Genomic DNA, 27,934 nt, shown 5'->3' with positions numbered 1-27,934 from the left:
AAAAATCTAGGTTTGGACAGTAATTGATTCCATTTGGTGTTCCAAGATAATTTGTTCATTATTTATGCCAGGTTTGTTGGTAATCGACCACTGAGGAATAGTCACGAAGGCCTGATCGACGAGCGAATTTCCCAATCGGGACCAGATCATGAAATTTAAAAATTAATCGACCTGACCATCAGATTTAAAAAAATGATCGATTCGCTGCGATCGTGGGCGGAGAGAGCATTGGGACGTGAAGCTTTTTCGAGGTCCCGTGGACTTTACCGGCGTAAAGACTTGTTTTCAAGCACATTGAAGAAATGGGTCGCTCACCAGTGTAAACAAAAAATAAATGCCAGGTCGATGCGCGAGACCGAGGAACAGTTTAGACGGGGACACCCTCACAGTAGTGTTCGGTGACGTCATAAACTTAACTGAAAAAGGGTTAAGAACGTCGATTTTTTTGCCGCGAATAGATGGGGTATTAGGCGAAGATTCGAAAAACGTAACAAAAAAACAGGTCCCTTCATTATTTAAACTATCATAATAGACCATGAAAATTGATGAATGAGTACATTAACTTGGATTACCAAAGGTGTGCATCTGACTGATGTGCATCGATTATTATTTTTCACGCGCACAGTCGTAGGAAAAGAGAAAGGTCACGCGATATTCACCTTCATTGTTATTGCAGATATAACAATTGACAACACACTACGACGAATACAAAAAATAGACAATAAAATAGTTGAAGGCTACCAGTGACTGCACGAGATACCATCCCCAAGTCTTCGGCCAATTCATTACGTGATTGTATCAAAAATAATCAAACAAACAAAACCATGGTTGAGTGTTCTCCCCGACCAACTGTACGTCCCTTCAAGCCTGAATGTAGGGTGATGAGAGAGCAGAATCACATACTCAACTCCGATTTTCATTTTTTTCCTTCATAGGAGATTCGCCTGCCATAAATAGCTTCACTTATGGCCAGTATATCAATCTTCTAGTAAACTTCCCGGCAGGCATCTGCAATGGCAATTCTCGCATTTTGTTTACCCGACGCATGAACATCCGCTGGGTAGTTGTCTTATTGAGAGACGAGGCAATGTGCTAACAGCTGCCTAGCAGTGAACTAAAACTTTTCAGTTTGTGCGGTGTTTATAGAGTCGGATCAGGACAAAACAAGAGAGAGGGGGATCGGATGGTGCGGTGGCCAGAGTAGAGAGCTTCCCACCCCGTGGGGTCGCGTTCAAATCCCGGCTGTGGCAGAAAATTTTCCGAGACTTCCCAATCCCTGCTTGAATGCTGTGCGGAGGACATTTCAAGTGCAACACTAGGTCTGTCGGATGGGACGCAAAGCTGTGGTCCCCTTGGCGCCTTTCGTTAAGAGCATGCTAATGCCGACGCCGGGTTTCATACCCTTCCCTCAAATGACCTCAGCTGTCGGTTGCCTCCTCTAAATGCCATAGCAATGGGAGAGTAACGGACCTAAACAAATACCCACCAATTAAAACGAGAAAACAGCCGAGAACAAAGCAACTGAAGAAAGAGAATAGCGCAGTAAAAGAGGATATTCCCCTAAACAGAACAAATTAACATCTGGTAACGTAAGCATAGCAGTAAGGAAATATAAATCAACCAGCAGGCCACCCAGCGTTGCTCGGTAAGGAGAGTTCCAAGAGAAATGGGAAACTTTGAAATTGGATTTCATGATTTCATACAGGATATTGATGTTTTCTCTTAACGCGTGTCGCGAGGTGTGCCTATCCGTCAGGATGTCCACCCGCAGAGGTTGACGCGACGTAACAGTGTAGTGAGAAAACGACGCAACCAAAAGTAGTACTACGGGGTCCGAGAGCATGAGATGAACCTATGAACTAACACTGGTCGCAATACGAGCAGCCGTATGGAAACGCATAACGGACAGACAAACATATATCCTATTTTACATGAATAGACAGAAAAATAGCATGATCATTGATTAAGTGCCAGGACGGGGCAGTAACACTACCTCTCGGAAAACCCCCCCCCCCAGAGCTCAGAGAAATTTTGAAGTTTAATCCGTTTTAATTGGATTACTATTACTTATAGAATAGAGTTACGATTAATCAAATATCCCTCTTAAAGACTCAAAACTCGCCATTTTGAACCATAAATCATAAAATTTTGTGAAGGATGGCCCCCGCACCTCCCGATTACCCAGGAAGGTATGCAATACCCCACACTCCTAAGTATTATTTGCGCCTAAAACCCCCCCCTAGGCGTAATTCTTAGCTGCGCCCCTGGGTAGAGAATCCCCATTATGGCCCCAAAGAATGACGATAAGGAGCTGGGTGTATGCGATAGGACATCCATGCGAATGCTTTTCACGTATCTTATCTAGACAAAGGCTATGTTATCAAAGATTAAATCGACCGAGGTTAATTGACAAAATTAGGAAACAATGACTGTACATTAGGGTGGTCCTTATTTTTAAAGTTTTCAAATTTCTTTTGGGACACCCCCCAGTTTTATTCCAATTGGTGAGAAAAAAAAATATTGAAAATTGTTTTAGCAATCGGATACCAGGAAAACTTGCCGTATCGCACTTAAAGTTTTGAAATTTTGGTATTTTTGGGTGTTTTTCGAACATAACTGAAGATGATGTCACTCTCGACAAAATTCTATCACTTTTTTGTATCCTACAACGGCTCGATAGACATTTGCAGTGTATCACCTCAAATATCTTTCATTTCCACCATATGGTTTCCGCGATATCGCACCGAGTGAGTGTGCGCCACCACAGTCAATGTGGGTGACACGCATGTTGCATACTCTCAATATTTGTTGATAATTCTCACTCATCGTAAAAGCATAAAATTCTTTAGATAAACTTTAAACTTCATCTATATAACCTTGAACGCTATATTTATCACTGTTTATGGACGGAGAGAAAAAGGAACGACAAAGTGCTGGACATGGTGGGTGAGGAGAGGCAGCTTTTAGATGAGATACGGAGGAGACAGAAGGTAAGGATGGAGGGAGTACTTAGCGGGGAGGGGATGTTGAAAATGGTGTTAGAGGGTAGAATGTTAGGGAAACGAGGGAGGGGAAGGAAAAGAATGGGATTTTTAGATAGATTGAAAGGGAGTAGGCCTTACAGTGAATTGAAGAAGGTAGCGCTTGAAGGAAAGGGAGGCTCCCAGATCACTTCTTTAGTACTCCATGGAAACCTACCTAAATCGGTAGAATACTGTAATATGAATTGCCAAAATGCACTTAGTAGCAGAGGTTTATTCTCCATTCCTATTTAAGTGCTTCTATCTAAATTCAGAGAATCATTTCTGAGAGCCAACCCCCCCGAATGATATTTGAAGGCACTTCTTCTTGCATGTATTTCTTTGTCATTGTACAAGCTCAGGATTTCAACTCACGAATTTTGTTTCTTTGCATTGGGAAAAGGTGGGGTTAGTTGCGAGTTAATTGATAGGTGAGGGAGGAGCGACCTTAGGTTGGGTGAATTTTCCAGTTTTGATGGATCTTTGACCAGCATAGGGAGAAGTGAGGAATCGAGGGGCTGATGAGGTTATGAGTGCATGAGGAGAAAGGAAGGATTGGGCACAATAGTAAATGATACTTCATGGGTCTGGGCGTAGACAATTCGGGCATAGGATAATGAATTCCCGGAAATGAATCCCACCTTTTTCCCAACCACATTAAGGAACTTTTCCAGTGATATTTCCCAGTCACCATCCGCCTGTGAGCATTAACATGTACCTGGAATTTTTTCTATCCAGTATCACTCGAGAGAAAATTCCCCCTGGGATCCATGTATTTTTGCAATTCCTGTGATGAATGCGGAAAACTACAAAATCGTAGCAAAAGAAAAATGATATTGTCCCAGACTGATAGTGAATCAACTGTAATCACTAAAATGCCAAAAAATTACAGCAGAGAAGACAGGTACTATTTAACAAATGCTCGGAAAAGAGTGTTTCTGAAACCGGCCAATAACAGCAAAGCAGCGAGAGAATGCGGCAGCAGCAATGAACAAGGGCTACATAAGCATGGTGAAAATACCAATTTCGGCACTTTGACCTGAAGATGCCTAGTGGAATCCCACTAAACTGTCGTTACAAGCAGTTTCTTTCTGGCACTAAATAAAAACCTACCAAAAAAAGGACAAGTTAAAAAATAAGCAAGCATTTATTTTCAACTATTAACATTTCATCTCTACTGATCAACTTGTAACACTCAAAGATTGGCTATAAAAATGAAAAATATATGAAAAAATTCATTTTCATAACAAAAATGAATCAAGAAACTCTGTGCCCATCAAAAGACAAGTTTGTGAACTGACAGTTGAACAAGTAATATGATATACAGAATTAGAAAAAATGCCTAATCATTTGTGTCTAGGCAGGTCCAACCAATTACTATAGATTGTTCTTTGGCATAAATGTGATATCCAGGCGTGATACAAGGATGTACCGTGGAAGACTGGGAGGGCACCATATATTTCTATTCAAGGTGAAAGAAATTGCACCAAAGACATCAACTTTCACAACCCAACATCAATACTACAACAGTCACACAATTACAAAAGATAAGGTGTATTAACACCTTTGTTGATGCCATCTAGATTTGGATAAATTCCACCCGAATAGCAGTTAAAATTAGGCCTTTTACCAATGATGTGCCAACAAATTTTCTTTATTCCATCAAGAGAAAGTGTCGCCAAAATCATGTCATCTGAAACTACTTCAGCACCAAAATTGTAATTAATAGCTTGACCATGAGGAGATGACATAAATGGGCACTTTAGTAAATTGCCATAAAATGAATTGCATTTATCCACTGAAGTCTTATCAATCCTAATCCATGTGGGCAAACAAAGGGATCCATAGATGATACAGAAAATCCAAGAGTAACATGTATCCAAAGGTCAGAATGAGTCCATAAATGGGATTACATCAAAGAGAGCAACAGAAATATGGAAACTCAAGCTTGAAACAACACACTAGTGGCATATTACAATGTATACATCACAAATGTGAATTACAGTTAACTTTCAATTCAAAATTACAAAACAGGAGAGAATATCACACTATGGAAATGCAGACCGTAAATATTTCCTTGGGAAATCATAAACAGCAATTACGACATTAAAGTGATGACCTGAGTAAGATTTTCAGATATTTCCTTTAGAGTGAATTTTCCTGGGTCAATCAGCCATTTCCTCCTCTAATGCTTCATGCACTTGCACTCAGGCTGGCTTTTCTTCTGTCTTCCAATTCACAAGCTCGCTTCCAGACATCTTTAGTAAGAGTTTGTTGGCCCATACTCAGTGATAGAAGCCTGGGAAATAATGAAAAGACATAATTTATAAATGTGTACAAGAACTCCTGAGACACTAGGCCCTCTACTGATTAGAAACTAGAAACTTCGTCCATTGGATAAGATGACCAGAAGAATCTTAAGGGATGTGGTGTCAGTGACAGTTGGTGAAGATCAAATGGAGGAATTGAGTGAGAAACAAGGAGGTCCCCAAAAAATAGGCAAAAAAAGTATGGATGTGCGAGTATTTGAAAATGCGAGTCAAGTCCTTGGTACTCAACGAGTGATTCGAGTAGTATTACGAATTTTGAGTTAATTCAATTAGTTTCGGTTACAGAGATGTCGAGGCCAGTAAGTTCAGAAATCTGCCGACAGAAGGCGCTATCATGAAACTCATGCAGTAATATTGTTTATAAAGTCGATAAGTCGTTCTAATGCCTTGGACTAGGAGTTTCAGCTTTTGTATACGTAGTAATTCGTAGAGTTTCAGCTTTCGCATACGTAGTAGTCAACCATTATAGTAGTCAACGTGGGAGCCAAATACCTTTTCGTCAGCCGACCATAGCATCATTCATACTTTCTCATGCGATACTTTTATACCCTACCATACTATCTTTACTCAAACCCTGAGGGACTACGTAAAAATTGTTAGGATTTCTATGGAAAAAAATGCAAATTATAGGTTTTGGCGGGCAATATAAGTTTTTCCCAGTGTTTGTCATTAAGTATGACCTAAATGAAATTATTTTATGATGAAGATCACATTAATAAATCCATTTGCATTTTTTTAAATAAAAGGTTTAAAGCCACCTTCAACCACTACCTTCAACTTACCTTCCAACAATTAGTCGCCTATGCAAGTCATCACCGCTAATTTTCGATGCATCATTGCTCTTTCTCATTTCCACAAAGTCGGACTGCACCACCTGCAATGAATGACAGTTTCAAAAGAACAGTTTGCATTAATAGAGCCTGAATCACACGATCATTTGTTTTGTCTCTCTTAGTGCTCACTCAAGCGATCACTTTTCTGGGCTGGAAAAGTGATCGCTTGATACATGACTTTTTTCAATCACATGGTCATAATATCCATCCATCCATCTCTTTTCGGCATTCTCAATGCTAGTCCTTCATGTTTACCTATGTTGTTCCCATGACTGTCAAACATTGCACTGAAAAACGTTGCTCTACAGCCATGCATTCTGATTATGCAGTTTCAACGACTTTCAGCATAGTGATGAAAAGAGTGATGGGAAACCACATCACTGAAGCCATCCGGAAAAACAATCGCACACGACAATCATTTCAGAGTGATCGCTGGAGTGACCACTCGAAAATTACGAAAAAAATGACTGAGCGATTCAGGGTTAAAAACCCAACTTTCATCATTTTGTAGCATATTCACCATTATTCTGTTCTATTTTTCCAGTCCTGTTATGCTGTATTTTCACTGAAGAGAATCTCACTGCATTTTCTCATGGTACTTTTTCATTACCACAAATGATAAAATTCCATATTTTCACCAGTTCCAAATCATATTTTTTTCTATGTGCATTAGATTTTCTTATACTTGCAAACAACTGTTTTCAATTATTTTCTTAAGTAAAAAAATTATACGGTAAATTTAAATCAAGTTTATAAATTTTATTATTTTGTCAAAAAGCAAAGAGCTATAAGTTCCATGATCCATGCAAGACTAATTGTCTTATGGGCTACAATCTGCCCATGATAGCTAATGATGTTATTACTATAATCACTAACCAAGTACAGCTGAAAACCACATCCATCTTACCTTTTGCATCTCGTCACTGAGAGAGTAATCTGCAAGCTTAGCAACAGTCAAATATTTCCTAATACGATCCAGCATGGAATCTTTGAGGTAGTGCCTTGCAGCTGCAAACAAGGCATCTAAGTCATTCATGAAGGTGCTGTCAGGCTTGAGTTTCACTTGCACATCACTCTGGAATTAAAAATTCATTTCTTAGCAGAAACATCATACGATATACCTTTCACATTAATGAAAAAATTTTAGAGGAAGGAGGAAATGAAGGAACTTGGCTGGTATTACTTTTTGCATCCCACACAATAAGGACAGTTATGTTCCTCAGAGATCTACAAAAGGTGATGGCTTATCTTACCGAGTCCTTGGGGGACAAGGCACCAGGACGGTAAAAGCAATCATGCCCTGAGCTAAGACAGAAGAGGTACTTAAAGAGAGGTATTTGAGTTTCCCAGTATGTATCCAGAAAAAAGCATGATAACCAGACAAGTATGTGGCAGAGATCTAGCCAAATACCCCACAGTGCTTGTCATTTGTTGAAGTGCCCTTCTTAGTTCAGGGAAGACAGAGCCACCAACAACAGTCTGTATTTTACTGTTACCCTGGTAGCGGGTCCGTGAGTCCGCAGCCATTACAGACTCACAAGTTACCATTACTTCATTATCTCTCACCACACTGTAAATAGTTTAGTAAAATTTCTATAAGACTTCATTGTTTTCTTGAATCGTTGAGATAAAAGTTTCCCTCTGGGCTACAAGGAGACAAATATTTATAATATGGGCAATTAAAGCAAAGGGAGTGGGTGAATACTCCTGACTATGCATTCCTCCTTAAGTATATCATGGGGTATCTTAAGCATTAAATTGAAATGCAAGCATTTTCTTCAGGTTAGGAGGAGCAAGTACATACTGCCTGGAGTCAGGAATTTTGCTTTTCAGCTAAACTTCCAATTCTACCTTGTTTATTCACTATTTCACCCATTCAACAGCAGCTTTATCAACTTAGAGCCAATACACATAATCCAAAATATCGAATACATTATGAGGTTAGATGATTAGGTCTATTTTTTTACTTTTTTAAATGAAAGAAAGAGAATATTTGGTATCCATTATTAAAAAATGGTTCCTCAACCAAGATTTTTCTGTAAGGCCTTACCATGCACTAGGCTAAGATCCAAATCAGGCATCCTCATGTAAGAGTACGATAAATGTAGGAAAAAATATACAGGCTTGGTTGGTAACTCAACACCAAACCCACCTGGTTTACCATTTACTCTAGGCCACTGAATGTCTTCCCAAAACATTGACAGAAATGGCAAGAGCACTCCTGGCCATTAACAACAACATAGTCACCAACCGACCATATGAAGAGGAAAGATCATAACACCAAGAAACAAATTACAGGGAAGCTAACTGTATTTAGAATGCAGTATTTGCAACATTTAGGAGATACATACATTGTAAAAGGCTTCAACTGTGGACATCAAGATGGAAAGACACATTAACAGTCATATAATTTTGATGCCGAATAAAAACACTATGAAAAATGATTAGCAAAAAGAAATAACTCTGTTGATCACACTACGTAGTCACCATGGGATGATACATATCTATTGGAGACATGCATAAAGCATGTAAAAGAGGGCCCAGAAATTGAAATGTAGGCAAAAATGTCATTATTTTAAGTGAAATATGACATTGAAAAAACTAAATAAAGCCAGAATACCCCATTCCCAATACAGTAAGGAAGTTTGAGGAATTATGAATACGTGGATAACACATAGCTTTACAGAATGTTCTCACGTGAAGATAAATTACAGATATGTGTATTAAATGAGGCAGAAAACACTTGATTTTTCAGCAAAGCAGTAGTCAGTCAACCCAATACATCAAAATCTTACTGAAAACAGATAATTCTTCATTCCAATCAGGATGACAGGATATTCACTATTCTACAGAAGCCTTATAAACTTAAGAGCCACAAGAGCTTACATACAAACTTGAATACACATACTCCCAAAGATTACATAGATGAGGAGGTTAGATGATTGGGTCTAATTTCTTATTTTTTTAAAGAAAGAGAACATATGACATACATTATTTAAAAATGGTTCTTCACCTTATATAAAATGGAATTTATATACACATGCCACCTTATGACAACCTTGGTGACAAAGAAACTTACTGGAAGTAGTGATTTCCCCTCTGATAGAATTAGGACAGGTATGTTGGCCTGGAACTCCATGTTGTAAAATTGAAAATCATAATCCACATTCTGCTGAGTTATAAGATTTCCAAGAGCAGTTATGTTGTGCACACCTGAAGGAGTAATAAAACTAGATTATATAGTAGGTATAAACATATAATTCCAATAAATATCAGCAGCAATATGCTGCGTACTTAACATTTGCCTAAGTTTCCTGGTAGAAGATTTTACAGAACCATGAAGATAAAAAAAAGACAAACGAGGGGGCAATCAGGATTTTTTGGTCCAAGGGGACGAATCAGAATTTTTTCAATGTTTCAAAACCTACACCAAATAGTTTTCTTTTTTTCATTTTCATAGGAAATGATAGTAGTAAATAGATAGGGCTGTAAATTTCAGGCCAAAAATCCTGGTTCATCCCACAGAATGCACCCATAAATTTAATTTATCATTTTTCAAAGTATTGGAATGCCATACATGGAATAAAAAATCCACAGCAAGGCAGCATTTATAATAATAGCTTCTTTGCCACCCACAACATGAATAAGGTGGTTTCCCAATTTTTTTAATTGCCTAAATCGAAATATTATTACTCCTAGAGTACGTATTTCACGCTTTCCGATTTTTGAATGACGATATCTATTTTTTGCGATTAAATGAAAACTGAAAAATTTCAAGTGCACAAAAATACGACGGCTAAGTATGAATGCTGGGAAAAGCCCACGTGATGGCATTCTGATTTCCGCTGTCGCCGTGTGAGGTGACCTTGGGGCGAGAATGTGTGCACCACAGTGATGCAGGCCGCTAGCAGGTAGTGCTTGGCTTAAATAAGGATTATTAATACCCTATCAAATGAAGGAAACTTTCTGACCATAGGCAATTTTAATAGGTGATTATTAAGAGATGTTTCCCTGAGCTCTGTGCCACATGCATGCATTGGTAACCAAAGACGATGTAAAACTACTGACTACTCTTATAGAATCTAGGTCCCTGTGACATCACATGGAGTGGCATCGCATGAGCGCCAATATGGCCATTTTCAAATGAGGTTAAAATTGACCATTAACATTGGTCTAAACTGGGATTTCTAAAACCAAATAATTTGTATATAATGAATACACTAATGGTGGGTAATGAATCGATGAATATAATGAATGAGGAAAAATGCTACGAAAATTCTTTGTATATTTCATTCAAATTTCATATTGCAAACGTGCAATTATTGCCGTGTACTCGAGTACAGTTGAATATGGTACAAAGCAACCGGAGATTTCGTCGCACTCGGGCATGTTTACGCCATGACTACTCACGGTCAAGCTGGAAAGGAAGGGAATAGTAGAAGTGAAGGCAGCGAGGGAAGTGGAATTACATATAGCATGAGTCATAGCCAAGCACTTGCTTGTGTAGACAGTTTGCCTTAACCCATTTATGCCTAGTGTTCCATTTTTGGAACACCTGATGTCACTTTCTAATTTAATGACTACGACTCATTATATACAAATATGCCACGGTTTTTCTTTCTGTACCTCTTTATAAAGATATATTGTTTTATAAGGCGCAAAGATTTAGTCAATTTCACCCACCCATTGCAACCAGTGTGTTGAGAAATATCTGTCTTTTTTTGCAAGGCAGTTTTTCTGTGACCATCTCTAATGTTATATTAATAACTATTTGCCATTACGCCCAAATGTTGTAAATTTTTCCCTGCATGTTCAGTAATAGTTTACCTACAGTGTTTAATGAAGAAATTTTTGAAACAACGTATTTTGTTTTAGTTATAAGCTTTTACTTAACAGTGTTCCATTTTTGGAACACTAGGCAAATCCACTACTATTATGCGTGCATTCAGGCGCAACGAAATATTCACTTTAATTTTAAATAAAGTCAGCAATTAAATGTGGAACAATTAATAATCTTCCCGGTTTATTGCTGCGCGCTTCTGCTCATCTCATTCATGGTTCTTCTGACGAAAACTTTTACCTTTTTCTGATACCGGATGGTGATACTACTGAAAATGGCGGTGCATTGGCTTATGCTTCTGCCTGCCCAGACAGTAAAAGTTAGAGTATCAGAAGAACAAATAACGAAAATGAAAACCCCTATAGAATATTTAGAACTCTTTCTGGATATTGAAGTGAACCTTGAACTGACTGTCGATGTTTTTTTGGAATAATTTTCCTGAGTGGTTACGTCTCTGTTCCGAGACGACGTATGCTTTGGGAGCAAAGACCAGATTCGTATAATTCTCTAGTTAGTAGTGCAATGAGACGTGACCGATTTAAACAATATTTTCAAATTTCCATTTTGGTGACAAGTCTAACTTGAACCACACAGACAAGTTTTCCAACTGCGACCTCTAACTGAGCGTCTGAATGACAGATGTATGAAATTTGTGCCAGATGAAATATACTTCAGCTTTGATGAGGCCATGATTCACTATTTCGGTCGTGACGGGTGCAAACAGTTCATTCGGGGTAAGCCTATTCGGTTTTGGTATAAATTCTGGTGCGTCTAGGCTACATTTTCTGGTTTCAGCCTTATCAAGGAAAAAAACCCAAACACTCAATACCAATAATACGTTGTAGGTGCTTCAATTGTTTTGCAATTCACTGAGGCACTCACAACGCAGCATCCCGTAAAATACCATTTTATGTTCAACAACTTATTTACAAGCATTGCACTTCTTGATAAACTTCATTCAATGGGCCACCAAGCAACCGGCATAGCGAGAAAAGATCGTGTAGACAAACCTCCTTTACTATCTGATGCTACACTAAATAAAAAAGTTTGGGGCACTTTCGATTACCAAATTGATGGAAAAGGCGATATTGTTTGTAGATGAAATGATAAAAGTGCTATAACTGTTGCATCTTCTGGTGCCGGTGTCAATCCTTTGGAATAGTCAGTCGTTATTCTCAAAAGTAGAAAAAAAGATACAAGTTACTCTGCCAAATTCAATCAAGGTCTATAATCAGTATATGGGAGGAGTGGACCGAGCTGATGAAAATATTGACGAGTATCAAGCATCAACCCGTGGAAAGAAATGGTACCCGAGCCCTCCGGTTATTCTGCTTCGAGCTGGCTTTACAAAATTCTTGGCAATTGCATACAATAAACGATGAGAAGCCAATGGATCTTCTTGAATTTCGTTGCAGTGTGACCTGTCACTATATTGAGCGACGCATAATTCTTTACAAATAATATTTTTTAGAAAGGGAGACCATGAAATCTATGAAACGTAAACTTGACTCACGTCATGACGGCATGAATCAGTAGAAAGTAAAGCAGGGAAAACAAATTTGCGGTGTCAAATACCATAAATATACCAATTTTCAAAGTAAAAACTACAATGTATCCTTGCATGTTAAGTGTTGACCTGGATATCATTCTTAATAGTGAGTTAATAATAGTCTGAATCAAATTTTTTGCATGCTATCAATGAGTACGTCATAGTAGTGGATTTGCCTAGTGTTCCATTTTTGGAACACCTCGTAATTAATAACTGGTAAGAGATACATTGTTTTTTCTTTCGGATATTGTTTTTATACGTATTTTTGTCGACAATATGTGAAAATTAAGGAAAAATTCGCATTTTTCAAACCTTCGGCATAAATGGGTTAAGCCCTGATTTCTTATAACCACTCCTGGGCGATTGGGTGATCGAGAGCCAGTTGCCATCACGGGAGTGCCGTGCTCCTGTTTTCCAAGCATCGCAGTGCGCGATCGCACTCGGTGATCACGGATCTACTTCCCAGACAACTGGTGCAAGAAGTGAACACGCAGCGTGGTGCCTGACAGTGTAGTTTCAAATGTTGAGCAGGCATTCGTGCAAATCAGGTTTCTGAATCTGTGATCTTGCAGCCACGGATGCATGGCTTTCGGAAACCAGGTATTACACGTAGCAGTAAAAATATGCGTGAAATCACGTTATCGTCACTAAAAAAGATCGCAGTTGGGAAAAGAAAGCTGATAATGATTCTGGAAAGCATCGAAAATAACATAAAACATGCATAGATAATAATAGATGGATTGATTTACAAATATGATGAAAATTACAAGAATTTGTAGCGGAAGTTTGGATTATCTGTGTTTTCCGATTATTTGTGCCGCCTCTCCCCATCATTAGCCCGGATAATCGAGAGTAAGCTGTATACGGGGCAATTCGAAATACAAATTGTTTAAAAAACAAACATCAGGCTGTCCCCAGGAGCAAATGGAATTTGTTTACATGAACATATGATTTGATATTGCAAAAAATTTGTCAACAAAACTAATCTGCCGGCACAAGTAACCAAACAATCTGTACTTCCGACTGCAGTGCATCAAAGGTGTAAATTCGGTAATGATAGTGCACTTTGGAGGGGAAGGGTTCACCTAAAAACTTATAATGGGAATCAAGTGGAAGTGGGAGTTCAATTAAGATGTTGTGGCTGACAAATTGCACCAATTTACTCGTCAACATCATGTTGGCAACACTACATAGTTTAACATGTGAGGAAGGCTGCGCTGAGTATTTCTTACACACCCACTAAAGTGTACATGCTATTTACCTTTTGCTACTGACCAGAAATTCTGGAAATTAAATTTTAATACAAAAATTTGCTATTCATTATTTGATTAGATTTTCTAAAATGAACAGGAATTTCTAAATCTCAAAAAATCATTGACATTAAATTACAACACATGGGAAGTTTAGGGAGGCATAATTATTCAACGATCTTTTACAGAATACAATCTATGGGAAGAACATTTTTTAAAGACTTATTCTCAATTACCCACTGTAAACATTTTGAAGGAGGCTTCTTAAGTCATAACAGGTTGGAGGAAACAAAACCAAACATTATTTCGTGACTTATTGAAAGGGTTTGAAATCACGACATTTGATATAACTGTCAATTTTTTGGTCCTGCTGGCTTAGCATAATCGAAAGTTTACTGCATAACACTTTGTACAGTTCACTCTATTATGTTTAATAGGCATAGGGTTATAACATATTTACATATTCAGGCGACTGAATTTCGCTTTGAGACCTTGCATTTCTGAATCACATTTGCTGCACCCCATGGAGTGAATCCACTTCATCAGCAGCAATTACCGTGTACTTTAAGCACTATGGTGAACATAGCAACACACGTGTTAAGACCACTGCATATAACCTTTCCAGTGTAAGCATGGATGCAAGTGAGGGGAAAATTTTAGGGGCGAGCAGCTGTAAAGTAAATTGGGGGGATGAAGAGAGGGAGAGAGTGGAAGAGACACACTTGCTCATTATCCAGGGCACATTGTTCGTGAATTACTGGATTATCTTGTGCATTTCCAGGGTATCAAGTCTTCACCTCTTTACTTCTGAAAAGAGGATGTCCTGGGTGAAATATTTGCCTTCCATTTCCAAATGAAACAAACGGAGATAATGTATCCCTGCCAGTTCTTCCCATCTCTTTATACACTAAATTTATCTCAGCATAAGATTTATTTCTAAACATAGATGTAATCACAATGATATTGATAATAATATCTTCATTTCAAGTGCATTTAATACCAACAGGTCCTATCTTACAAAGAACTTGTACTAACACACTCATCCATGCCCTGGGTGATGGAAAAAACCACCAAGGTGGGATTCAAACCTTCACTCATCAAGTTTGCAGGTGAGGAAGTTACCCAGATGAGATGAGTGATGATGAAATGAGATTTTATGTAAGATATGTAGATAAGATGAGATTTTATGAAACCTAGGTTGAGCAAATTAAGCATAAATATTGAACCTACAGAAGTTTAGCACTTTTACTTTTCATAGTGGAAAGGTTTTAAAGAGTAAAGTCTGAAGTACATATTAATAAGAATGAATCCACCTCATGAGCTGCAATAACCATGTACTTACAGTATTAAGGGGAATTATAGAGGGGGTTATAGCTTATCAAATAGTCGATTACCATTTGAATCCAGTTGGCCAGGAGTTAATGCAGTTTCATCAAGAACGAGATGGGTGTTGGAGCTAAGTTGCAGAACACCACTTGTCAGTCTATTTGTTTTGTAGTCTTTCCTAGAAATAAAAAATATTTCAATCAATTATAAATTCACGGAATAGCAAAATTAAACTAAAAACATAGGAAAAGACCAAATTATTCCCAAAGTAGCACATATTTTGTCACTAAATGACAAGGAATTCTTGCAAAATACACTAAGGTTCTACAGGAGGCAATATTTTTAAAGAATAACGAGCAATGCAAAAATCTACAAAAGCTTAAATTCTAGTAGCCTTCAAGCAAATGTCACTTATTTAACATTTCTACACCCAAAATTTATTACTTTCTTTCCTTTATAACCACAAACAAAGTATGTGATGTAGAACTTCTACACAGAGAGTCATAAGAGAAGTTGATAATACAGGCAAAAACATTGTCATTTATGCCGGGACTCAAATTAACTAGTATTTTTATCCCTGGAAAATCACTCGCTATATCAAGAGCTTGTCACATCTTAAGGTGAAGGATGAAACCCCTCAATTCCCATATTTACCATACCTGCCTACCTCTCTTTGGTATAGGAGCTACTTCAAAGAGTTATAAGACTGGTTTAGCCTGAAATTGCATATTTGTGTATGATTTTTCAAATAAAATATTGCAAAACAATTATCAACTCTTGTTTCCAAAAAGGAAGCATCTATGGCTGGTTGTCACACTGTGTTCGGTGACATGACCACGGATCTGGGATCATCTGGCATTGGCAAGAAGCTTCAAAACGTAGTGCTACATCAGAAATGATATTCTTGACAATACACCAAACAGCCGCATGGCACAAGTTGCACAAGAGTCAGACAAAGCAGGATGCAGATTCGTGAGCATGTGGTACAGTCATGCCATCCATCACACTTGAAAATGAAAACATAGAGTTCTCATGAAGGTAAATCATGAGTTTTCGTGCCATTGCACATCATTCACCTACAGATGCAAGCATCTTGGATGCAGGCACTTAAAGCAGCAGATATTTTTGTTGGTGAAAAATGACAGATAACAAAAAAAAATTAAGCGCCGATGGTCACTGGTGGCAGAGGGAAGGTACAGACTGATAGCGACTAGATTGTTTTGCCATCGTCCAGTCTTTCATAAGCAAACCTGGTGTCCAGTACAAATCCTCTCTTTACCAACACTGCCAGTCTGTGCTTTCATCAAAGTGACTAAGTGTCTCCTTACATTCCGCTCTTTGCATTCACTTTAAAAATGAAGAAGTATACAACAATGCAATCTCAGAAAAAAATATGCTAGAGAAGCCAATAGCTTTTTGGTGAGGGAATCACCTGTGGTTCTCGATATATTTTTTGCACTTAACACTGCATCCAAGTAACACAGCATGGATTAGTGATCAAAGATCAAGAATATTGCTTCAAGATATAATAAGTGGAAAAGCAAACTCAATTTCCTAGTGTTGAGATAATTTAGCGAGCATCATGGCATGGATTTGAAAACAATGCGGAGGCAGTCACGCTGGAGCAAACACAAGTTTTAGGTACAAAAACAAAGCTCAGACTATTCATTATGCAGAAATGGCACATAAAGCATCCTAATATGTTGTTGATTAACAGTTTGTACTGCTAGAAAACACATTAGTTCTAACATCTCCATCTAGTGCAGTGCTGATCAGTAGTCCAACTGTTTGGCGAGCTCTTGACTCCATCCCAGATCAACGGCAGATGGCTGCAAGCACAGACAGTCTTCTCCCTACATGAAGCTATGCTGAACTCAGTGGCTATCGAAATAAACACTGTACAACTGTTTTCTGAGATATTATTAATGCCGCTATCGGTAAAATTAATTCCCCCAATTACTTTCAAGGTAACTAGTTAAGCAACACCCTGAAGAAATATACTTTGCAATACTGAGAGCATATAGGGCAGAGACTTCTCTGCCTTGCCATATTTATCCACATATCCACATCCATATTTATTCACATATCATTTTGAGGTACACTGCTTATCACTCATTATAACAAGATACTCACTATATGCTGTACTCAATAAAATGAGCATCCACTGTAAAAGTAATTGAATGTTCGATCTGTGATCATTAGAGGAGAATTCACTGACCTTGGGTATCTTTCCTGTCTCATTTGTAGAGATAAAAGAGGCAAATTTACAACACGGAATTACTTAAACTTCTACCAATATTTTTCAACCACGGTGTTTTCTAATACTGGATGTCTTGAAATTACACATCAAAATAGTGGAAAGGCTACTTACTTTGGCCTGAACGTGAGTTTGTTCATGTTGGAAATAGTCATTGGGAGGTAATGACTATGAGGAATCAACAAGGTTAGCATATCATACAGCTGCTTGGCATAATTATTCCCAGTTGGAATGTTCGATAGATTCACAGAAAGCTGGCCTAAACAGATAGTATCATTCCTAAGATAACTGAAAAAAGAATGAATTTAATGAATTCACTTTCAGTAAAATGTAAGTCATCAAAATTTACCGGTAAAAAAATATTATATAAGAACTTACATAGTAGAAACAAGATGGCACAATAAATATTCAGCAGCTAACTGATCACCAAGAAGTAGCTGAGTCAGCACTAACATTAGTTCCTCACGGATGGACTTGGCTTCTTGAAGCAAACTGGTAGAGACTAAGAGAAAAGCCAAAAATCTGCATTTAGATGAATTATAGATTACACTCAATGCTGAGAGAGATTTTAACCAGCGGCTTCTCAACAGTTTCTGGTCACTAAAAATCTGTGAAAGAATTAATCATTGATTGTTTGAGGCGTAACTTGGTGAAAGTGATTCATTATTAAAATTAAAAAGAAGAACTTTGTGCTTTCACATTAATATTTATTCACACATTTACGACTATGGTTTCAAAGTCTGATGTCATTATCAGGTGGCTATCAACTACTAGCACCTGATGATGACGTCTAACGTTGAAACCATGGTCGTAAATGTGTGAATAAATATTAATGTGAAAGCACAAAGTTCTTCTTTTCAATTTTAAGAATTAATCAATGTTCCAAGAATTGAAATAACTCAGTTTCAATTGAAAATTCTCTGGAATCAGAGGTCTCTTCAAGTAAAACTTGTCCTCATGATCAATAGCTAGGACCACATCAACCAAAAAATTCCGCCATTACAATTAATATTCTTTAATCCTCACTTTCATTTTCCATGGCTTAGCCTGACAACCACTCAAACATCAAGAATATACTTCACTATAAATAATCAACCAGAATTTTAGAACTTAGAATTGACACCCAGTTTAGCCGGACAGTATGAAACTGGGCCTAAGAGAGCTTTCTGAAGTATCTACCTCAAATCTACTTCCCTATAAAATGACCATTCTTTCTGCTCAACTTGAATAGCAGGTTTTCAACACACTGCATTCAGTTCAATCACTTGAACTGGTTTATCAAATTTAAATAATTGCTTGCATGAAACTCAGTGGAAATATAGCAATGTCCAATTTCACTAATTGAAAAAATAGGTTCTTTCACCATCTTTTATTTTGGCAAAAGGCCAATTATTTCATCAATGGAAAAATTTATACTCCCCTACTTCCTAAGTAATTTTTTGCACCTTACGGTAAACCCACGGCCTAAGGTACTCAACCATCCAAAATCGTGTTCAACAGCAGAGAGCATCCTTAAGTCTAAAGCATGTGAAATGAAAAAATAAAAGACAAAAATTTAGTTTTTAAGGAAAAATAACCATGGAAATGGGGATAAATAAAGGTCTGGCCATAAGACCATTCCCCATGTCTTCTGACTCATACTGGGAAAATCTTGTGCCAAGAAATTTTCCAAGCACTAACCCCCCCTTTCTTCAGCACTGTCTTCTCACCCACAAAGATAATTGGAACCGAGTATAACTGATACAAGGAACATGTATCCCGGTATTTATTTTTACTCACTAACTCCCATTAGTGGCATCATGACCACCAACTCCACCACTTTCTCCAACCAATAATTACAACATTGTCCATACTTCCCCAACTAAAACCATCCCATTCATAACAAGTCACTCAACCATCACTCTCACACATCTTTAATTCCAATATCCCCTCCACCTAATTCCCTTTTGTTAGAAAAACTCAGTTTGATTGCTGTCCTAATTGATCACATTTAACATGTTTTAGATGTAAAAACCAGAAGACACCAATAAATTTACACTGACCATGGAACTGCAGCCATGCTCCATTTCAATTCCATATTTTGTCAGATTAATCTATCGACACAGACGATGGATTGACGGATTTTTAAGGCTGCTGTGAGGAATAAGTAAAAAGTACTTATTAACGGACCTATGCCATACAAAAGGTTAAATTTCCACCTCACACATTCTTCCTCCACTTCCAACAATGTAAGAGACACGTAGTTTGGGAGAAGAGGAAGAAAGACTACAAGAAAATTCTTCCCTCAATGACAAAGTTACTTAAACCCTAAAAAATAACAATCAAGCTTATGGTAACTTAATATACTCCCGTAAAAAACAATTGCAGACATATCCACAATAATATAAGCATTCCAATAGCATCTTGGGATCTAATTTAAAAAAAAGAGAAGAATTTCTATCATCAGATTAAATATATACTACCTACTTAGGGTATGAGAACAATAATTTGAAATATATTACTCGCAATAGAGTGAATGAAACTCCTAAGGCTTTCTGGTCTGGCTACAATACTAAGAATATCGAGAAGTTCTCTGGGAAATTATCATCAAAAGAACCTCACCCGAGCTCCATGTATGATGACATTTGCTGGGTAGAAGTGGATTAGCATGAGACAACTTCTTTGCTGCAACGACGTGCACCCTGGGAACCAGGGACGGTGGAGGATTCAACGCCATTTCCTCATGGTAATCAACATCCATTGCTTCCGAGCCGTTCCCTCCTTCATCATTATTTGGCTTAAACACAGCTATAGCAGGGTCCACGCTTAAAAATCCAACCACTTCAACCATTTCGTTGAGTAAGAAAGCATCCACATCATCGTACACCTGAGAAACAGATTATCAGATCAACCAGAGAGAATCTCAAAGATATAACCTGTTAGCACTGATCAAATATTTAATAAAAACCGAGAGCATCCACTGACCTTCAGAAGGCAAGACTTGTCGTCTATTCCGGGAATGGGAAAATTTAATGGGTATTCAGGGGCACAAGAAGTTGTATCTTTTGCTTTCACCTCGGAAACATCCTTTTTCGCCAACTTCTCTGCACGACAACTTTCTGCGTGTTCAACTTCTCTCTCAGTCCTTTTATCCACTGAATTCACATTAGAGTTACAGGAACCATTCCCAGGACTAAAACTACTGGTGCTTGGAGTTACATCACTGTCTAACTTGACCGCAGTTGATGGGAAATTTGCATTTCGAGAACTGCTGGCGTTATGGCCGTCCACAGCCCACTGGTTCAGTCCGGGGATACACACACAATAGAAGGTTTGCCGCTCACTGTTAACGTTATTTGGCGATTCAAAGGTAATTTCTTCGTTTGGCTACGGAAAAAAATTAATAATTAACAAAGACACAGAAACCCGGGACAAAACACACGGAATCGGCATAAATCTCTCACTTTTATAGGAGCAATATCCTTGTATTTTCCAGATTCTATTCTCTTCTCTCCGGTTACTTTGTTCAAAACTTCATAACTGCTTAAATAAAATTCTGGATTAAACATGTCTTGTATCATTCCGCGAAATCGAACTAACTGCTTATCCACAAGACAATGCAACGGTGTGCAATTGATTAGGGGAATCTGCAAGGCAATAAATAAATAAGCTATGCTCTACACAACACAATGAGATAAATATCAACTACATACCTTCTCCCATAATGAGTTATTCTTCAACAATTTTGCGCAATCTACTTTGTTTGATTCCCAGTGTTGCGGAGTCCACGACAAAAACTGATCTATAAAATAAGGATCACCATAAAATACAACTGGTTTTTCCACTAACCAGTGAATATAGCTAATGAGGTATTTACAAGGCTTACCACTTTCCTCCATAACTAGAATGGAATCCAAACAATCTAGTTAAATAATTGCTCTTACCAAGGGATGCGTGAGCTTTTTCCCGCGAAAGCCCACGGTTAACGATAGTCAATTGGTTAAACAATGTATGAAAATTATACAGAAAACCAGATTGCCGAAGTGAACATTAAATTTTACGCTCCGTCAAAAGTAAAGACTAGTCACGCAAAAAAATTACTAGCCACTCATAAATATTTAAAATGAAATAAAGTCTCTAGAGTTTATCCCGAAAGAGAAGCAGATTACAGAAACTTGCCAATGAAGAATAGTGACTGGGAGTATGCATATGAAATATCACCTGAGCAACGGGGTATTCATTTTAATTAATTAAAATAATTGTTCCTACGAGGGGCTAAAACCCTCTTTTCGAATGCCCATTTCTGAAACTTCAATTCAGGTCCCATTGCCGGGTCTACACTAGTAACTTAAGTGACTACTTAAGTTGGCTCTGTATTTAAGTTGGTAGTGTAGGTGTCGCCAGCTTCATTTAAGTACACCTCCACTTAAGTCATCTTCGAACCCAACTTAAATTGCGTAGGCAACTGTTTCCGCACGGTAGAAGCTCTTCATGCAAGGCCCTGAAAGAAGTATAGGCCGCCGGCTTACCTAATGTTGTGGATAAGACACCGCGTGAAGACCTGGGGCGCTAGTGAAAATTCATCAAGTTCAGCATCCTATTCGATATCCTTCATGCTATTACCAACATAATCCTTTTAGTGTGAATTACTTTTCATTGGCAAAATAAAGAGCAGTGCAGCGGAAGAAACATATTTTAATATTGTGTAATGTTATCTGCGGATACATATGAACGATATTTTATACGGATTAATGCATATTGTGCAAAAGTAACCTACGCCACTGTACTATGCGAACATTGTGCAGTTGCTTTACCTGCCTATGTTTTTGTTGACAGAAACATTCGTTTTGCTCGAGGTATTACCAGTATTACTCAGTTATCTCGTTATCTGGACAATTAAAACATGAAAATAAGTGGAAATAATTATGGATGTTCGATATTTGAGTAAGGAAGGATGTGCCCTTGAATTGAATTTCTATCATGTTGAGGTGTGAATGTTGGACGTGGTCAACTCTATGGAATAGGTAATTATTTTAATTAAATTCTATGACTAGAACCTCTTTGATTGTGCACCTTATCCCATTTGCTTTTTTTCTTCATAGTGTAATATATGCTATTATTCATCAATCACATATAGCATGAGACATTGGACGTGTATGGTGTATTTTGTTAAGTGAAAATTGGCGTATTCTATTGAAAAAAGCTCTTCAATTTCTATCACGTTGAGGTGTGAATGTTGGATAAAGATCAACTCAATGAAATAGGTAAGAACTCTAATTACATTCTATGAATATGACCTCTTCGAATGGGAACCTATCTTATTTTTTTTCTTCACAGTGAAATTTATGCTATCATCGGTCGCGTATAGCATGAGACATTGGCTTTGTATGCTGGACATGGTTAAGTGAATATTGGCAAGATCTGTTGTAAAATGCTCTTGGATTTCTATCATGTTGGGGTGTGATTTTTGGATAAATTTCAACGCAATGGAATAGGTAATGATCTTTGAAATTTAATTTTACGATTACATCCCCTTTGATCTGAACTGGAGTCTTTCTCTAGTAGAACTTTTTTTCTTCGCTGTGTAGTCAATGGTTTCATTCATTATCCTCTTCTATCGTGAGACATTGGATTTGTATGATTGAGGTTCTGAACTGTTGGGTGCCCTTTACTGTTGAAAAATCGTAATTTTAATATTGTTCAAAAGTGGTACACCCATAGCTGGTTCTGATACTAAATATCTACCAAATTTTAAAATTGATATAAGTTTCTTTATGGAATAAGAATTCTTATGTTTGGAAAAACTGGCTCATACATTAATGGTGTTGTTTCAGCTATACTTGTGGCAGTCCTAATGGAGGTAGAGAGCTGGTTGCCTAATGGAGGCCATGTTGCAGGTTATTTTATGCTTATTCCAGTTTTACAGATCACATTAAATGATCTAGTCTGAGTAAGGTTACAGTAATGAACTGAATTTTACAGTCAGAGTGGAACATGTTAAATTTAAATTTACTTCAAGGGAGTCTTGCAAAGTTTTAGGTGTAACAGTTTCTCAAGGGCAATATTCAGAATTATGTACGTATGTTTCAATCAATTGGTGATCAGTTGAAATGCTATTTTACACTGCATTGCTTGTTATTACTTAAGTTATTTTCTATGCCACATTTTGCTTGGCATTGTCACTCATTCATTTTATGATTTGTTGAGTTGAATATTCACAAGTGGGGTGTGGCCACTCAGTCCAGCTAATAATTAAGCTCATAAATGAATCACTCAACAGATTTGATCATCATCATGACATAATGTAATAGCTTAGCCATGTGGTACTTAATTTTATCTTCAATAAAAATGTAAGGAAAAAGTCTCACCAACAGAGAAACAAGATAGTCGTTCATTATCTGGTTGTAGATTAAGTCTTGTGAAGTACGGACTCAGAAAGCCTCAGATAGGCCCTTAGTCATGTGCATCTATTTTATCATCAGAGGTTCTATTGCATTATGTCTCAAACTCCTAAGTTATGACTTAATTTAGATGTTCCACCTGTCAAAAGAATATTCTTTAAATGTCGAGAGTCATCAAATTTGAAACATCTCACTCTCCAAATTTTCAAGTTCCCCCACTTTAGGTGTTTCTGAATAGGCACTTGTCCATTTTATTTATGTCAACTCAAGCTGATTTTTTAATTCAGTTGACATTTTTTTTCATTTGAACCTTGACTTCCAGCCTGAAGAAGCAGACTGGAATGCCTGCTATACATGCCATCTTCAGATGGATAAATACAGCAGAGAACTTGAAAGAATGTTGCATAACCCTTCTGCAAAACTTTCTATCTAATACTTGTATCTCACTGGAAATAGTGTACAAAATGTTGGTATATGACACCTTTCCCATCTCTGCAGCTCAATTAAGACAGCACAAAGAGTGATGAAAAATATTTGTTCTCCCTTTTTTGTCAGTTTATGAAAATATTACTTAGCCATATTTCTGTAACTGCTTCAGATAAAAAATTGAAAATTTGGTAATTATTGCTCCAGCACTTGCAATCATCGTAACAAATTTCCACAAAATCTAAAATGGTGAGGTAAACACTTTATTTTGCATTGATATGGAATGGCTCGTGTTGAACTTGATGGAATTGACTATGTACTTTGATATTCATATCTATGGCCATCTCTCTTTTACCAGGTAACATATTGTCATTTATCTTTTTTTTTACCTTGACAGTATCTGAATTGATGTCATTCATCACCCAAGTACAATGTGAAACCTTAGATCAGGATAATGGAGCAGTTAAACTGATGAATGGGATTGAATATTGAAAAATTCCATTGGATTTCTAACATTCCAAGACATGGAGCTTAGAGGTATGTAATCAACTTGATGGGATTGCTAATGTACTTTCGCATTCATCTTTATGAGTACCTGCTTTTTATTGGGTGACATATTTTTATATATTTTTTGTTTGCTCTGACAGTATCTTGAAACTGAAGTTGCTGAAGTGGTTCAACCTGCAGATTTCTCCTGCGGCAATGGACATGGAAATGAAGCTTTGCTCTTAACCAAATTAATAACCTTGATAGGAAAATATGCAAAAGTAAAATTTTTGACATTGCCATGGTGTACATCTAAGGTATTCCTTATCTTTGCCTACAGGCCATCTTATAGTCAGTGTTTTTATATCAATGGTGTAGCTGTATGTATTTGGAATTACAATGATGCGTAACCAATTGGGATCATGACCACTTAATTGTGCCATTAGATTTTTAAGAAATCTTTGTATTTCATTTACATTTTTATTTATTATGTTATGCAGTGCCATACCAAGTGTTTTTGGGGTAAAAAAGCATTTAAGGGTGCGATTCATAGAGACACTAAAATTCCTCACTTTACAAAGTCTCTTTACGGTAAAGTGAGAGTTTAGCTAAAGTTCACTTCAAAGGCATCCCCAGGATCTCACTTTATAAAGTGGAACTGTAGCTGCTTAAGTCTCGATCAGGCATTGAAATTTTGAGTGTTGGCAATGAACGCTTCATAAAGGTTAACAAAAAGTTGACTCAGGATATGAATTGCTAAGTTGTTTACAGGTTTTTGGGGACTAGGTTTCCATGTTGTATTGTGCAAAGATTTTATTAAGCTACATTTTCTCGTTCTCTCATTTTGTGTGCAGATGTAAATTAATACTGCGTTGTCCGAAGCTTTTCCCCACTAACTTTTTTGTATGATAATGACTGAGTTAGGTGAATAAAAGCTCACTTTTAATTAGCTTCCTGCATTGGAAATGCACTTCGATGTTTTCAGCAAAGTAAAGATACAAATGCTGATATTTTCACATCATTTTATGATAATCTTGCCTGTTTAACTGCACACGGTTGTTTGGACTACATGTTAGTCGAAGTTTGATGGTATAAGTTCATTGAAGGTGGGTGAAATAGTGAAATTCTCTCACGTTAACTTGAAACTGTAGTAATCAATTTGAAGATTTTCCAATCAGTGGTTGTCTCAGGTGGACGCATATTTTGAAGTAGGTATTGGTGTTTATTGAATTTTTTTGTTCTTACCAGTATTTTAATTCTTGGGATGTTGATGTATGGGGCTGTATGTATATACATCCTCGATAAAATATTGCTTAGCTGCAGATAATATGACTATGAAGGAAAGTATGTTTTACTTATTTATTGCTGCCTTTCATGGCAAGATACTATTTCATCATTGTAAACATTCAAATGACTAATCGAAAAACGAAACAAAAACTCTCTAGTTTCAAAATGACAGAAACAAGAAAATGTTAACATAATATGGAGGCATGTGGAAAGAGTACATAAAGCAATTATGGAATGAAAACGCTTAAAATACAATGAAACGTTTAGAAAATAGCATTTGGTTTGCCAAACGATATGAAAATCAAGTCTGCTTAAGAGGACCATTGGCTCCAATATAAACAGAAATTTGCTATCATTTCTAGGGGGGAAATTCTAGAATATAAACACATGCATAACCTAAGAACATAATTAGCTTGTTTTAAAAATCAACACAAATTATGCCAACCTATTCAACCACTTACTGTGCTGTAATTATCACATAATCGTAAAAATGTCCTAGGTAGTATAACAACTAATAGAGTTCAACTGCAGAAGTAATGGGTCATCTCCAGCAATACTGACTCGATATATTTTCCGGAAAGAGAGACACATTACGTGTCTGGTTATTTCTTGAAATATGCCTGTCTTCTGCTGAGTCTCACCAAAGAATTAATTCCTATTAATTTCCGTAACCCAAATATCTTCATATTTCAACTTCAAAAGCAGCCATATTTATTCATCCGTAAAGAACACTTTACCCTAAGTGAGCTCCGGTTGGGCACTTTACGGTAAAGTGACAATTCTGCCATTTTTCTTCTAAAGTGGTGTTTATGAAACAGAGAAAGCAGACTTTAGCCTGGCTAAAGTAGACTTTAGCCCAGCTAATGTATACTTTAGCTTAAAGTGCCGTCTACGAATAGCACCCTTAGGGATTCATTTCATTATTAATGTTGAGGTGCAGTTCTCAAACTTTTCTGTTGCACATTTGATTGTTACTTCACATTTGTGGATATAATCCCATCTTTTTGTATAATTGTTTTGCATCATTTTATTGTTCTGTGTCAAAGGCTACTGCAGTGTGATCACAATGTAATATGCAAGAAATCTTAATAAATGTGCTTTGTATTACTCAATTATTTTTTTTAGTGTTTTCACCCTAGCGAACCGTAATGGATATCAACTATGATAACGGGTCATTGGCCCGAGTTTTTAATAAGTAGTAATATTGGTAATCCCATGGAAAGGGGGGCGGGGAAAAAGGCTGTTCAATTTGAATTTCGCGCTCTAGTATAGCCGAAGTTACTTTTTTGGCCGCTGCAAAAGTAGGATGGCGCTACAGTAGGCGGCCAAAACTTGCTACGTCATTTTTAACACGTACATACACATCTTTCTAGAGTATATAATCTTTGTCTTCATGTGTTGTAAATGGCACATAATACCCATCTCACATTATCCCGTTGATTATGTTCTAAGTTGTGCTGTATTGTATGATGTGGTTATTGAGCGTTCTATTTCGTTAGTTAATTTCTAGTGTTGGGGATATTAATTCGACTAATTTATTTTGTAGTGTTTCTCATCTTATTGTTGGTTTTATTTCCGTGAAAACTAATTGCTATGCCTGTTGCTCACGGTGAAACTCGATTTATAAAACTTAGAAACGTTTTAAGGAATTTTAAGACTGACAATGAGACGACGGCAGAGGATCCGGTAAAACAGTTTATTTTCCATGGTGTCATAATTGAAAATAACGTAAACGAATGCACTCAGTAACTTCCCACACACTGTTATTGAAACTATTGCATAGGGCTTTAATGTTAGTCCTAGGGATGCCGAGGGAGATAAGATGTGGCGATTTCATTGGACGTGGGAGGAATTAATGGTTGAAATTTAACATCAATGGTTTTAATAAAGCAGTGGAATTTGACTAGCAATAAGTGTTTTTGTTTACGTTATGAATATGTCATTCCACGA

At 37.2% G+C, this 27,934-nt stretch overlaps 1 protein-coding gene across 1 annotated transcript; it reads right to left on the bottom strand.

The window, feature by feature from the left end:
• Positions 1-4,148: 4,148 nt before the first annotated feature.
• LOC124154061 (mini-chromosome maintenance complex-binding protein) lies at positions 4,149-21,478 on the bottom strand. Its single transcript, XM_046527561.1, has 12 exons — positions 21,271-21,478; positions 21,098-21,186; positions 20,849-21,031; positions 20,370-20,771; positions 20,007-20,271; positions 17,784-17,907; positions 17,520-17,693; positions 15,217-15,326; positions 9,263-9,396; positions 7,091-7,258; positions 6,133-6,224; positions 4,149-5,319 (listed from the first exon to the last, which is right to left on the bottom strand). The coding sequence occupies exons 1-12, from the start codon at positions 21,281-21,283 to the stop codon at positions 5,214-5,216; spliced, it is 1,860 nt and encodes a 619-aa protein (XP_046383517.1). The 5' UTR covers positions 21,284-21,478; the 3' UTR covers positions 4,149-5,213.
• Positions 21,479-27,934: the final 6,456 nt, after the last annotated feature.

Source organism: Ischnura elegans, chromosome 2 (assembly GCF_921293095.1).
Source record: "Ischnura elegans chromosome 2, ioIscEleg1.1, whole genome shotgun sequence".
NCBI classification, from domain to species: Eukaryota; Metazoa; Arthropoda; class Insecta; order Odonata; family Coenagrionidae; genus Ischnura; species Ischnura elegans.
Note: the sequence above shows the minus strand (reverse complement) of the source record. Positions and strands in the feature narration are given on the sequence as shown.

Coding starts and splice junctions, on each gene's coding strand:
- LOC124154061 (XM_046527561.1), bottom strand. Junction 9,397..15,216: donor TGGCCAACTGGATTCAAATG/GTAATCGACTAT, acceptor TTACTCCTTCAG/GTGTGCACAACATAACTGCT. Junction 5,320..6,132: donor AGGCGACTAATTGTTGGAAG/GTAAGTTGAAGG, acceptor ATTATTTCCCAG/GCTTCTATCACTGAGTATGG.